Here is a 14,683-nt window from a genome sequence, read left to right as displayed (position 1 = left end):
CTCTGTCAGTGCAGCTGAAGGCATAATTTTATACAAATTGGTAGAATAAAATTTTCGAAAATTTGTTGATAATAAATTTTTTTTGTTAGAATTGTATTTATTTAATTTTTTTGTTAAGTTATATAGAGAGTAAAGTAACAGCAAAATATTGGCTCTATTTTTGTACTCATGCACTTATAATCATCATGACCTGAAGTGCTGACATAACATAAAATAACATACATATGTAAATATAACAGTTGCAATCTTTCGAGAAAATTTGTTTTTATATTCATAAAAATATTAATAACTTAAATCTTTACAAGCTAAACAAATAAATTTTATCAACATATTCCAATTATATCCAAATAATTATCCCACAATATTTAATTTTTAATTTATAGCTCAAAATAAATACCAGCTATGCCGCTGGTGGTGAGAACATTGCTTCATATTAGCATTGCCATTTCAAATACCAATACATCAATAAACAGCTGTCAACTTAATACTCTTAACGAAACGTCATCACTTATTTGTCTATCGAGTAAAAATTGTCGTGGCTGCGTGGAAAAATTGTATATTTTCATCAATAGTTTTCTGTAGATATACAAAATGTTCAAGAATAAATAAGCATCAATTTTTGTAAAGCAGCAGGCAAAAAACGAATTATATTATCCACAACGATTCATAGGCTCGCCAGTTGTATTGCTAAAGAGGAAGTGTGTTTGTGTGTGTGTTATACTTCTACTGCGGGTATTTCCGTGGCTGAGAAGAAAATCGTAAGCAATTCATAAAAGATTCTGTAAAAATGACGTTACCCGGCAATGGAATCTTTGTGGTGCGCGAACAGATGTCCACGCTTATGACGGCCATGCGCCGTGGCACCCGTTGGAACTCCGCCGCTTACGTGGTAAGTAGGAAACATTTGTATATACTATATATGTAACGAACATATGTTTAATTTCAATGGTGTTTTTTTTTTTGTGCGTTTCAACTATCTTTAGGATGAAGAAAAGGATGGCTTAATGAAAATGTTCGTTAATCTTAAAGAAATATTAAAAAATGTGGAAGATTTAAGACTAATAGAGCCCAATATATTTCTGGCGCCATTCTTGGAAGTAATACGTACCGACGAGACTACCGGCGCTGTCACTAGTCTGGCGCTAGAGGCAATCAATGAATTTCTTTCATCCGGCTTAATCGGTACGCATGTTTTATTATACAAATAGCTATTGCCACTAATATGTTTTGTTTTAATACATCCAGACCCCACCTCAACCAATCTCGCTGTAACTGTAGAGAATATCGTTGATGCCGTCACGCATGCACGCTTTATGGGAACCGATCAGTCTTCAGATGGTGTTACACTCTTTTGTGTCGTTGAAGTGTTGCACACACTTATGCGTTCACCCGAGGGTTCGGTGCTGAGTAACGAGGCAGTGTGCGAAGTAATGCTCAGTTGCTTTAAAATTTGCTTTGAACCGCGACTCAATGAACTTTTGCGACGCTATGCTAAAAAAGCGCTCAAAGATATGGTTTATCTACTCTTCATGCGTCTACCACAATTCTCCGAAGATCGTAATACGGCAAATGTATTGCGCAAATTCCAAATGATAGCCACCTCAATGGATCAGAATAAAAATAAACAACGCAAGAAAATATCCAAAAGTGGTCAGCCGCCAACAGCTGCCAATACACTATCAAGAAGTGGTAGCGAAAATACAAAACCCGACTCGGAACGTAAATTATCAGCCACTGCTGGTATAGATCCACAAACTCCACATTTACAGGTGCCACACACGAAAGCGCTACCCTTAGCCACAACGCCAGCAACACCGGCGGGCAATATACTCGATATGCAGGGAAAAATTACACAAACGCCAACAACAACACAAGGCATTGTTGATGCTGATGGCACCACGGCAACAACAGAGCCGTCTATAAATGTCGAGCATTGTGAAGAGCAGGCAGACGTCGTTGAAGGCGCTGCACAAACACAATCATTAAATGCTGCCGAACAGCCGGTCGCTGATGCTGGCGCCAGCTTAACATCAACAACGCTGGTAGAAGGTGAAGAGAACTGCTTGCAGTCGAATAGTGGCGGCAGCAGTGAGTATATAAATTCAGTTGGCGTGCGTTTCACACAACAAAATTCGCTTGATGGCTCGGAGGGCACGGCATCGCTGCTGCCTTATGGCTTGCCATGCATACAGGAACTATTCCGTTTTCTCATACTGCTGTGCAATCCATTGGACAAACAAAATACCGATACCATGATACATATGGGTTTGAGTTTGCTTACGGTGGCGTTCAAAGTGGGCGCCGATAACATCGGTAAATACGATACTTTGCTGGAGTTGGTGAAGGATGACTTGTGCAGAAATCTTTTCGCTGTAAGTCAACTAAATATATAAAAATTTAGTGTTTACTATTTTTTTTATTATTTCTTCACAGTTAATGAACTCCGAGCGTCTCACAATTTTCGCCGCCGATTTGCAGCTTTGCTTTCTGCTCTTCGAATCGCTGCGCGGCCACTTGAAATTCCAGCTGGAAGCTTATCTCAAGCGACTATCCGAGATTATTGCGAGCGACAGTCCAAAAACGCCTTATGAAATGCGCGAGCTGGCACTCGACAATCTGCTACAATTGTGGCGCATACCAGGCTTCGTCTCCGAACTCTATATTAATTACGATTGCGATTTATACTGCACCGATCTGTTTGAGGGCCTGGTTAACTTGCTCTCCAAATACACACTGTCCGCTACCAATGCTGTCTACAGCACACACATCATCTCGCTAGACACGCTGTCATCGGTTATTGAGAATATTGAGCAGAATTGCATAGCCTCAAAGCTCGTCAATAACGAAGATGGCAGCACAAGCGCAAGCGCAGTAACAACCACCGGTCGTCACTCACGTCATAACTCCGAGTTGGAGGGCATAATTATCGATAGCAACAATGAAGACAACAAATCGGTTGTGGAAAATATCTCCAAATTCATTAATAGCTCATCGCGTTTACGCCTCGGCGCCGGTGGCATAGCTAATGCCGGTTTGACACGCGAATACCTGGCTAATGTGAAGCAGAAGAAGCGTGTGCTCACACAGGGCACCGAGTTGTTTAATCAACGTCCCGATAAGGGCATACTGTATTTACAGGAACACGGCATACTCAGCGCGCAATTGGATCCCATGGAGGTGGCCTTGTTCTTGCGCGAAAATCCCGGCTTAGACAAAAAGATGATTGGCGAGTACATATCGAAGAAGAAGAATGTGGATTCGAAGATTTTGATGAATTTCGTCGACTCCTTCGATTTTGCCGGCTTGCGCGTGGATCAAGCGTTGCGTTTGTACTTGGAGACTTTCCGTTTGCCGGGCGAGGCGCCGCTCATATTTCTCGTACTCGAACATTTTGCCGATCACTGGCATGTGCGTGTGTCCCACTTACGCTAGCTAATTAAAATTATATTAATTCCTTTCAATTTACTTGCAGAAGCAAAATAATGCGCCATTCGCCAATACGGATGCTGCTTTTAGCTTGGCTTATGCCATCATTATGTTGAATATGGATCAGCATAATTTGAATGCGAAGCGTTTGAATGTGCCCATGACACAGGAGGACTTTCTCAAGAATCTGCGTGGCTTGAATGGTGGCGTGGACTTTGATCAGGAGATGCTTTCAAACGTCTTCAATGCAATCAAGTAAGGGTTTTTTGTTGTTATTTATTTTGTTGAATTTCTGTTTATTCCAACCATTTTTATTGCGCAGAAATGAAGAAATTGTCATGCCCGCTGAGCAAACGGGTCTGGTGCGTGAGAACTACTTGTGGAAGGTGCTATTGCGTCGTGGTTTGGGCCCAGATGGCGGCTATAAATACGTGCAGGATGCAGCCTACGATTTGGAGGTGTTCAATTTGTTATGGGGTGCTTCGTTGAGTGCACTCAGCTTTATGTTTGACAAGAGCTCCGAAAATGGTTATCAACGCATACTGAGTGGTGAGTCGGCATCTTTTTTTTTTAAATGATTTTTCTTTATTAAAATTATTTTTTTAATGAACTTTTTTTTGTTTTTGACGTATATTTTTTATAAAAATATTTTTATTGTTATTGATGTATATTTTTTTATATAAAAATATAAATATTAATTTTATATAAAAATATTTTTATTGTTATTGATGTATATTTTTTTTTATAAAAATTTTTTTTTAATATAAAAACAAAAAAAAATTCATTAAAAAATAATTTTTTTAATATAAAAATATTTTTTATTTTTATTTTATAAAGTTATTTTTCTTATATAAAATTTTTAATAATTTTTATTAAAATATATATTTTATTACAATATTTTCTTATTAATGTATATTTTTTATATCAAATTATTTATTATTAATAACATTTTTTTTAATGAAAAAAAAAAATAATTTTATATAATTTTTTTAAATAAAATTTTTAATTAAAAAAATACTTTTTCATAACAAAGGATTTTTTAAAAAAAAATTCTTTCCAAATTTCTTGATTTTATTAATAAAATATTTTGTAAAAAGTTTTTTTTTGTAAAATTTTTATTTTTTGTTAAGGAAATTTTTTTTAATCGCAAGTCGTTCATTACTGTTGTTTTAAACAAAACATATATTTTGAATAAATGTTAAATTCTTTAAAGTTATCTTTTGAATAGCTTAAATTTTTATTAAATTTATTTTATTGAATCTTTTTAATTAAAAATTAATTTTTTCTTAATAACATTTTTTGAAGCTTTATTTCCAATATTTACTATAAATAAAAAAATTAGCAGTAAATATTTTATAAAACTGTTAATATTATTATCTAATTAAATATTTTTATTTAAGTTACTTTTTGTAAAATTAGTTTTTAAATTAACGTTAAATTTGTTTATGCAATTTTTTTCACAAAAAAGTTATGTAACACAATTTTTTAAACAAAAATAAGCGTTTTATGTTAAAAAGAGTTGTATACAAAAACATATTTTGAATAAAAGAAAACATATTTTTTGTAATATTTTCATAAAAAAAAATATTTTTAAATTTTTATAAATTTTTTTAATATTTTCATAAAAAATATTTTTTCAATATTTTCAAAAAAAATATATTTTTATATTTTTCTATTTTTTTAATATTTTCATAAAATATTTTTTTAATTTTTTTAATATTTTCATAAAAATATTTTCATTTTAATATTTAAATTTTTTTAATTTGATTTGCCATAATAACTGTATTGTTTTTTAATTTTTCATAAAAAATGTATATATTTTCATTAATATGCTTATAAATATTAATTTTTTTTTTAAATATTTTCATTTAAAAATAAACTACGTGTATTTTTTAGATTTTCATTAAAAAAATATTTTTGTTTAATTTTCTAATTTTTTATATGTATCCAATAGTTTTGTTTTACCATTCACATTTAATATTTCCATACAAAAATATATACATATATATTTTTTTAATATTTTCATATTTTTTTTAATATTTTCAAAAATTTTTCATAAAAATATGCATGTTTTAATTTTTTTTCATTCAAATTTTTTAATATCTTAAATTGTTTTTTTTTTATTTTTTTTTTTTATTTATTTTTTTTTCATTAAAATATGTTTTTTTTTTTTTAATTCTTTTTCATTAAAATTTTTTTTAATATCCTAAATTGTTTTTTTTTTTTTTTTATTTTTCATTTATTTTTTTAATTTAATTTTTTTTTTTATTTAATATTTTTTTTAAAATATTTAAATTTTTTTTTTTTTTTTTATTTTTTTTTTAATTCTGTTTCATTAAATTTTTTTTTATTTCTTTTTCATTAAAATTGTTTTTTTATATCTTAAATTGTTTTTTTATTTTTTTTTAATTCTTTTTCTTTAAAATTTTTTTTTAATATCCTAAATTGTTTTTTTTTGCTTTTGTTTTATTTTTTTCATTAAAATATTTTTTTAATATCCTAAATTGTTTTATTTTTTATTTTTCCACTTAAATATATGTACTTTTCTTATTTAAACTATTTTTTTAAGTCTTAGTTTATTATCATACTTTTTTTATTAAATACAATATATGTAAATATATTTTTTAAAAAATAATTTAAATAATTCCCACTCTTTTCTTTCTTCTAGGCTTCACCAAATGCGCTGGCATTGCCGCTCACTACAATCTGCACGCCAATTTCGATGCGCTCATACTCACCCTTTGCAAATTCACCACACTTTCGAATTTGTCACAGCCGGAGGCGCCCACCGTCGCCAATAACGAGCTCACCCAATCGGTTAGCTTCGGCTTCAATGCAAAAGCGCAGGCGGCCATGCGTACAGTCTTCGCTTTGGTGCACGACTATGGCGATTGCTTGCGCGAAGGTTGGAAACACATACTCGAGTTATTCCTGCAATTATTCCGTTTGAAATTACTGCCGAAATCACTAATCGAAGTGGAGGACTTCTGCGAGGAGAGCGGCAAAACACAGCTGAAATTGGAGAAACCGAGCCAGAAGCAAGAGGCCAGCCTCTTCTCCAGCCTCTACTCGTATCTCTCCTCGGAGGGGCAACGCGAACCGACTTACGAAGAGCAAGAGTTCATCAAATTGGGCAAGAAATGCATCAAAGAATGCCAACTAGATCAAATGATACAAGAATCGAAATTCGTGCAGTTGGAATCGCTACAAGAATTGCTGCGTAACATCTTGGCGCTTATCAAGCCACCGACTGCGCCCAAGTACGACGACGGCACACCGTACGCCGAGGATGTTGTTGTCTTCTGGATGGAGTTGCTCGTGAAAATAGTCATACAGAATCGTGATCGCATGGTGCATTTGTGGCCGGATGTGCGCGACCGCATCTATTTGCTGCTAATCGGTGCCACCACCTTCAACTATGAATATTTGCTCAATCGCAGCATTGTGGCTGTGCTGAAGTTGGCCATTTACTTGATGCGCAACGAAGAGCTCTGTCCGATTGTGTTGCAATCACTGAAAATGTTGCTCACGCTGAAATCTCCCGTTATTTTACGCATTTCTCGACAAATTTCCACCGGCGTTTACGAGCTGCTCAAGACGTCGGCACAAAATATACACTCCGAACAGGATTGGCAAATAATTTTCACGATATTGGAATGTGTCGGCGCCGGCGCTGTGCCACCCGAGTATGTGGACATTATATTGCCGCAGCTGGCGGTTGAGTTGGGCGGCGGTGCCAATTCTGAGGGCACTTTGAGCAGCGAAGAGGATTCCGGTTTGCCCGATCGCGGTTATATATCGGACACAGATGCGAGCGTTAAATCGCAGCAGCAGCCAGCGCAACAACAAAGCAAACAGCAGCAACAGCAAGCACAGTCGAACACGAGCAGTCCGTATCCGTCGAGTCCGACGGCCGAGAATTGGATTTTGGTGAATAAGGATAGTGATTTGTCTACGCAATCGCGGTAATAGCTATAACTGTAACTATTTGCTTTATAAAATTTGCTAATTTCTACTTTGTTCCACAGTCCACAATCACCGCCTACGGCGAATGCGGCGAATTCGTTTGCAGCCACACCGTCAGCCACACCGCTCATCTACAATTGCAAATTGGGCGAACACTCGCCCATCGCGCTCTTCAAATGCTGGGACTCACTGGCGTTCATCGTGCGCAATGTCGCACACATTACACCCTACAACTTCGAGTCGTGCGTGCGTTGCATACGCACCTTTGTCGAGTGTTGCCGCGATGGTGGCATAACGCAACGCCGAAAATTCGCCGCTGAGCTCTCGGCAAGGCAGACGGCCAACACTACGGCTGCGCAACGTCGCAAAGCGGCCGGCAAGCGTAATGAACGCGATGCACAGCGTAAATCCAATGCGGCAGCTGATTACTACGCGCATGAGCAACGTGGCGGCGACGCTAAGGAGGAGGACTTGCGTCAACGCTACGAAACGCTCTCCATACAATTGATTGACCTCATGTACACGCTGTATACGCGCACAGCGCAAATCTTTCGTTGGTGGGCCGAGGAGGAGTGCGCGGTGCCACAGTGCTCGGCGCTGTGGGCGCAAGGCTGGTGTCCACTGTTGCAGGGCATTGCGCGGCTCGCCATGGATCGGCGTCGTGAGGTGCGCACCTACGCCATATCGTGTCTGCAGCAGCGCGCGCTGCTAGTGCACGATTTGCAGACATTGTCGGGCGCCGAATGGGCGTCGTGCTTCCAACAAGTTCTATTCCCGCTACTCAACGAATTGTTGCCGGAAAGCGCTTCGGTGGCGCATTTGGAAATCGTGCTGCTGGAGGAGTCGCGCATACGCACCGCCACCATTATGTCGAAGGTGTTCTTGCACCATCTAACACCGTTAATTGAATTGGGCACGGCCTTCAACGAGCTGTGGATCGATATACTGGATTATATTGAGAGATTCATGAAAGTCGGCTCCGATATGCTGTCCGAACAGATGCAGGAAATACTGAAGAATATGTTGTTGGTGATGCATTCGGTGCGCGTCTTCCACAATGATGACGGCACGCTGCAGCTGCCGCTGTGGGACTTGACGTGGCAGCGCATAGGCGAATTTCTGCCCAACATCAAGGAGGAGCTGTTTCACGATGAAGGTAAGTCGGCGTTGTTGCGTGTGTGCATTAGTGTGTGCTTTTGTTCGTTATTTAATATTTTAAGCTTTTGTTTTTATACAATTAATTTACTTTTAAAGAAAATATGGATTTTCATTATGAAAATTGCAACCAAATAAATTTATTGCGCGCTGACTTGGCCCATAACTGCCCTGAGCTCCATAAAGTAGTAGAGCAAGTGCTTCGACCAGAAAGCGCTTTTCCATTGCAAACGAATGCGAAAGTTGCCACGAGCTCAGCGCCGAGGAAACTAAGAAAATTATGGAAACTCAAACGCCAAGTGCCATTGGATTAATTCAAAATTCGCGCAAAAACCAGCAGATAACTAAATTTTCTATCGCTAACAGTATTTAGTTTTGAAAACTAGTTAAAAGAGGAAATTATTTTAGTTATTAATTTTTTTTTTGTTTTTATTTTTAGTTTTTTTTTTTTTTAGTTTTTTTATTTTTTATTTTATTTTTTTTAGTTTTTTTTATTTTTTTATTTATTTCTATTTTTATTAATTTTGTTTTTGTTTTTTTAATAATTTTTTCATTTTTTATTTATTTCTTTTTTATTTTTATTTTTTTATATTTTATTTTTTTATTTTTTTTTTTTAATTTTTTTTTATTTTATTTTTTTATTTTTTATTTTTTTATATATTTTCACTTTTTTTTATATTTTTTATTTTTTTATTTTTATTTTTTATATTTTTTTATTTTTATTTTTATTTATTTTTTTTATTTACTTTATATGTTTTTTTTTAATTTTTTTTTAATTTTTTTTTTATAGTTTTAATTATTATTATTATTTTTAATTATTATTTTTTTACTCAGGCTCATTTTTATATTTATATTTTATATATTATATATTTTTGTTTGTATTTTTTTGTTTTGTTGTTTTTATTTTTACTTATTTATTTTTTAAATTTATATTTTTATTTATTTATTTTTCTATGTTTTTGTTTTTAATTTTTCATTATTTTTTTTTACATTTTTTTATTTCTTTCTTTACAAATGTTTTTAATTTTTCCATTTCCTTCTGTTTTTGTTTTTTGTTACGTTTTATGTATATTTTAATGCTTTTCCAGAAATAATTTTGCAAAAGCTTTCCTTTACTGTTTTACTAATCCACAAGTTTATGTTTTTTCACGGGTTATAACATTTTTCGATTTTGAGGTTATGTTAAATGCTTAGATGAGCAGAATGTTAGAGCGGCAGAATTCTGCCGAGTTGACAGTCCTTGGACTAATAAAAAAGCCGGTTCCGTTCCGGTTACTTAGATCTGATTGACGTGGGAACGTTAATCTTGTAGTAGTCTGGTAGTCGTTGGTACAGTAACATTTCCTAAAAGCTTGTTTGCAACGTGTTTTGTTGAAAGCCGCTGCGATGACCCTACTTGTTGACCATTACCACGACTAAAAAACTTACCGATCGGAGTTAGATCTCCGAAAATAGTAAGTTAGCTGCTTCACCAAGGTACTCAACCTGTCGCTGATCACCCCTAAATACCCGATGTGTTGAAAATCGGAAGAGTGGCACCACTACTGAACCGGGGATACTCGCCAACAAAAGCGAGTCCTATCGTCCGATAACTCTCCTCTCCCCAGTAGTGAAGACACTTGAGACCTTGCTACTCCCGACCTTTACGCACCACCTGAGCCTAGCGAACCACCAGTATGGCTTCCGAACAGTGCACATCCCCACCACAACATTTAGCGTCATAAACGCCCAGCTAGTTTATGGCCTTAACCAGAAATCACCCTGCGAAAGGACGATCCTCGTAGCGTTGGACTTGTAAAAAGCTTTTGACACAGTCAATCACACAATGCTTCTTTAAGATGTCGAAAAATCTACGTCCGTCTAGGACTGAAGAGGTGGACTATGAACTACTTGAGCGATCGTCAATCTTCCGTATTATTTTGAAGTAAAAACTCCAAAATTGAGGAGAACTAAACAGGGAGTTGTGTAGGATGGTTTCCTCTTCCCTTTACTGTTTAACTTCTACATCTCGAAACTCCCGCAACCGCCTGAGGGAGTTTCTGTCACCTCGTACGCTGATGATTGCACGATAATGACGTCGGTGGCATATTCACAAACTGGACGGAGGGGTACAGGCTGGACCTTAATATTGCAGTCCATGGCGTTAAGATTCCGACTGTCAGTAACGTTAAGAGCGGAGCGGAACCGCCTCCTACGAGTATCAAGAGGTCCTTCCTCAACTACGTCGACAAAAAACAAAACGTCGACCAGACTTCGGACGTAATACATGCACTGACCGCCGTTCACAGTGGAGCCATTAACAGCTTCAACGACTCCTTCTCGTATTTGAAGTCAAACCACATCCCATTGCAGACGAAGAACTCGAGCTGCCGCGAGAAACGAGATTGCGCAGCTTCGTTCTGGATACTGTGGCAGGTTAAACTTCTATTTACTCAGAAAAGACCCTCACATATAAAACATATGTCCAACGTGCAATGAGTCCCCGCATGACACTAGCTACCTCCTTGCATGCCCTGCTAACCCTTCACCCTTTGGTCCGACCCCATCAAAACAGTACGTTTCCTGGGCCTACCGTTGGATGACGTCGATGACAACTTATCTAATCCTTCCCATCCTAACGGTGGCTAGGTTCTCGTTACAACAACAACAAGAACCGTTCCCACGGCAGTCGGGGCCTAAATAACCGGAACGGACCCTGATTTTAATGCGACCAAGGGCAGTTAACTCGGCGCCATTCCTCGAAATTACTTAAGGAATGTTTTCCGTCGCTACAACAACAACAACAACCTTACTTGTTCGTTTATAAATGCAGAATTTGAGGTTATGATAAGTCACTTGTCGAAATATTTGTTTTACTCAGATGACTGCAACACTAATAGCGACCTCAGTTTATTGTTGTTATATTTTCATTCATTGTTTTGTTTACAAACATTCCTTATAACTTTTGTTATAGATGTTTCCAATCACACACACCTCCTTGTTGTTTATGCTTTCAGATAAGCGCGCTCAAGTGATGTCTATGACCAATGCAGCATCCGCAACATCCGACACCGCCAGCGCACCAAACAGCATTTCGGCAATAAAACCAGCAGACTCGCAACCGGTGCTGTTGCCGCCCACACCATTGGTGCTGCCAGTCACCGCAACAGCCACGTATGCGTCCGCAGGTGCAGTGGAAGCCACTTACGCGCAACGACCACACTCCGCCGAGCAAGTAAGTGCCAAAGGAAAAAAATGCCGGATTTTGATAATATTAAAATAACCTACAAATTACAGTTGAGCAGCGTTCAGCGTCACACTTTGGAGGCCGCATCACCGCGTCACTCATTGGCCGCTTCGCCAATCACAACCAATCCGCTGTTGTTGTTGGATGACACGCCACTGCTGGTGCGTCCAGTGCCCAGCATTGTGCCACAAAGCGTGTCGGAGACAGCTTTGCCTGCCGCAGCTGGCGTCACTGCGCCTACCAGTTTACCTGATTTAGTGCATGACACAGCACAGTTGTCGCTGGTGAGCGCCCCAACAGCTGTCGAACAAACGCAGCATGCATCGAACACGTCGTCGTCGGCGGCAACACAGCCGCAACCGGCGATCGTTGTCAACAACACGGTGCAAAATAATATCTACAGCAGTTATTCGTACGCTATTGAGTTGCCGGAAACGCCACCAGCGGCTGCCGAGGCGAACACGCAATTGTTGCAACAACAACAACAACAACAAGAGAGTCATGAGAAGCAATTGCAACAGCAACAGCAGTATGCAGATTACATTGCCGCTCAGGCCGCGGCCACGCAGCAGCAGTACCAACAACTCTTGCTACAACAACAACAACAACAGCACGCTTTATACAATCAACATGCGCTTGATGGGCAGCAGCATAGCGCCATACACGCAGCAACCGTGCAGGCGAACGTGCAACAGCAACCGCAGCAACAACAACAACAACATCAGCAGTCCGCTATAGATGCGCCGGTGTCCGATAATGTGCCAATACCCACCCAACAACATCCCTACTACACCAGTGCTCCCTACATCGCCATGCAAAGCAGCAGGCAAACGCACCAACAACAACAACAACCGCCACCAATGCTACAACAACAACCGCCACCAATGCTACAACAACAAAACAATCCTGCCATCGTCTCGAGCTACGCATCGAATATTGCTATGCAATACCCAACGCTGCAACAACAACAACAAAGCGGCGAAAACGACATCTATCAAGAGTATCTGAAAAATCCCTATAACTTATCAACACCGACCACTGGTCGACACCCGGAGCTGACAGCAGCCCCAACAGCGTTGACAAATGTCTTCGCTTCACCAGCGAGCTACTTTAATGCCAGCGTAGATCCCAGCTCAATACCGCCCGGCTCGGAAATGCTCTATGGCCAGCCATAGGTTGCGTCTAACAGTTAATTACAGTTAACGTATTACATATATACATATACAAGCATATATAAATAAGTAACAAACGACATGCACACCACTCCATGCACAGTGCTACAGTGTTGTGCAAAATATAGCGCGTGTGTGTGGTTGCAAAATGCAAAGTGAAACATCTTTTATAATGAAAAGTTGTTGCAAATGCAAAAATTCGAAATTCAAAATTTCTCGTTATTTTTTAAGCACATTTACAGTTATGTGTTACTTCCTTAAGTAGAAGAGTGGCCTAAAAGGAATGTGATTGGTTATGGTTTGTGTTATGAAAAAAAAAAATAAACAAAAACATTGTTGCAATTGCATAGCCAATGTGTGCAAGAAAAATTTTTTGAAAATTGCGCTAAATAAAAATAATTATGCAACTATTTTTATTCAGTGTCAAAATAATTTTTTTTTCAAATTTTATCTATATATATAATACAAATATTTATACACAAATTGCAAATTGATTTATTTTTTTTGTAAATTTTAAATTTACATTCCGTAATTGTTGGTTTTAAACACACACACACCTTTTTCTATAAAATATTGCGTGTTATTTTTTAATAGTTGAATGTTTAGTAAAAATGGCAACAACAAGCTTTCCTTGTCTATTATGCAGCAGAAACGTAAGGAAAATATATTTAAACATCAGCAGTAGCAGGGCGTGGCAAGTTTGCGCATATATACATATATATCTACATACATAATTCTAGCGTTAATTTATTATTATAACTATTATTATTGTGTCTGTGTGTAAATTTACTGTAAATACATACGTAACAAATAAATACACATATAAAAAGTGCATAAAAATAAAAAAAATGCAGTTATTTGTTGTTTTTGTTTTTAATTCTTGTCAAATAAAACACTTTTCCATACGTGGACTTGATTTTGATCAATCAGTTTGTATGGCAGCTATATGCTATAGTGGTTCGATCTGAAAAATTTCTTCAGATATTATAGCCTTCCCCTCGAAAATAATTCATGCCAAATCTTGTGAAGACATCTCGTCAAATGACAAAGTTTGCCATACAAGGACTTAATTTTGATCGATCAGTTTGTATGACAGCTATATGTTAAAGTGGTCCAATTTAAACCATTACTTCGGAGACTGTAGCGTTGCTTTGGTCAATAATCTATGCCAAATTTCATGAAGATATCTTGTCAAATAAAAGACTTTTCCATATGAGGATTTGAATTTCAACGATCAGTTTGTATGACAGCTACATATATGTTATAGTCGTCCGATATGAAAACTATTTTCGGAAATTATAGAGCTACCTTAGACAATAACATGTGCTAAATTTCAAGAATATATCGCTTCAAATAATAGAGTTTTTCATAGAAGAACTAGATTCCGATTGATCAGTTTGCATGACAGCTAAATGTTATAGTAACACGATCTACACCGTTTGTTCGGAGATTATACTGTTGTTTTGTATAGGTTAGGTTAGGCTAATCTGGTCAATAAGCCATGCATAGGTCAGTTTGGTACTTTGTGGTACCAGTTGGAGATCACTTACTAAGTCCAAGTGGAATAGTTATCGTTTAAGATGCCTACGATTGACGCGAATTTTAATAGACTCTGCGGCTTCATTATACCTCCTAAAATCTATCATAGTCTTGCCAATGTGGGACCAGTGCACAAGAGATACTTCATTGTTTCCCTGGTGTCCCATATTGTGAGCCCGTGCCGCTACCAGACAATGAC

The 14,683-nt window shown here is 37.3% G+C and overlaps 1 protein-coding gene across 1 annotated transcript; it reads left to right on the top strand.

The window, feature by feature from the left end:
• Window positions 1-504: 504 nt before the first annotated feature.
• LOC120770372 (Golgi-specific brefeldin A-resistance guanine nucleotide exchange factor 1) lies at window positions 505-13,367 on the top strand. Its single transcript, XM_040097789.1, has 10 exons — window positions 505-889; window positions 984-1,182; window positions 1,246-2,372; window positions 2,434-3,408; window positions 3,473-3,681; window positions 3,749-3,975; window positions 6,095-7,391; window positions 7,455-8,548; window positions 11,544-11,761; window positions 11,824-13,367. The coding sequence occupies exons 1-10, from the start codon at window positions 788-790 to the stop codon at window positions 12,946-12,948; spliced, it is 6,573 nt and encodes a 2,190-aa protein (XP_039953723.1). The 5' UTR covers window positions 505-787; the 3' UTR covers window positions 12,949-13,367.
• The last annotated feature ends 1,316 nt before the right edge of the window (window positions 13,368-14,683 follow it).

Source organism: Bactrocera tryoni, chromosome 3, assembly GCF_016617805.1.
Source record: "Bactrocera tryoni isolate S06 chromosome 3, CSIRO_BtryS06_freeze2, whole genome shotgun sequence".
Taxonomy (NCBI): Eukaryota; Metazoa; Arthropoda; class Insecta; order Diptera; family Tephritidae; genus Bactrocera; species Bactrocera tryoni.
Note: the sequence above shows the minus strand (reverse complement) of the source record. Positions and strands in the feature narration are given on the sequence as shown.

Excerpts from the sequence above, each read along its gene's own strand:
- LOC120770372 (XM_040097789.1), top strand. The coding sequence starts at position 788 with ATGACGTTACCCGGCAATGGAATCTTTGTGGTGCGCGAACAGATGTCC. Across the intron at positions 3,682-3,748 it reads AACGTCTTCAATGCAATCAA|AAATGAAGAAATTGTCATGC; the intron begins GTAAGGGTTTTT and ends TTTATTGCGCAG. Across the intron at positions 7,392-7,454 it reads GATTTGTCTACGCAATCGCG|TCCACAATCACCGCCTACGG; the intron begins GTAATAGCTATA and ends TTTGTTCCACAG.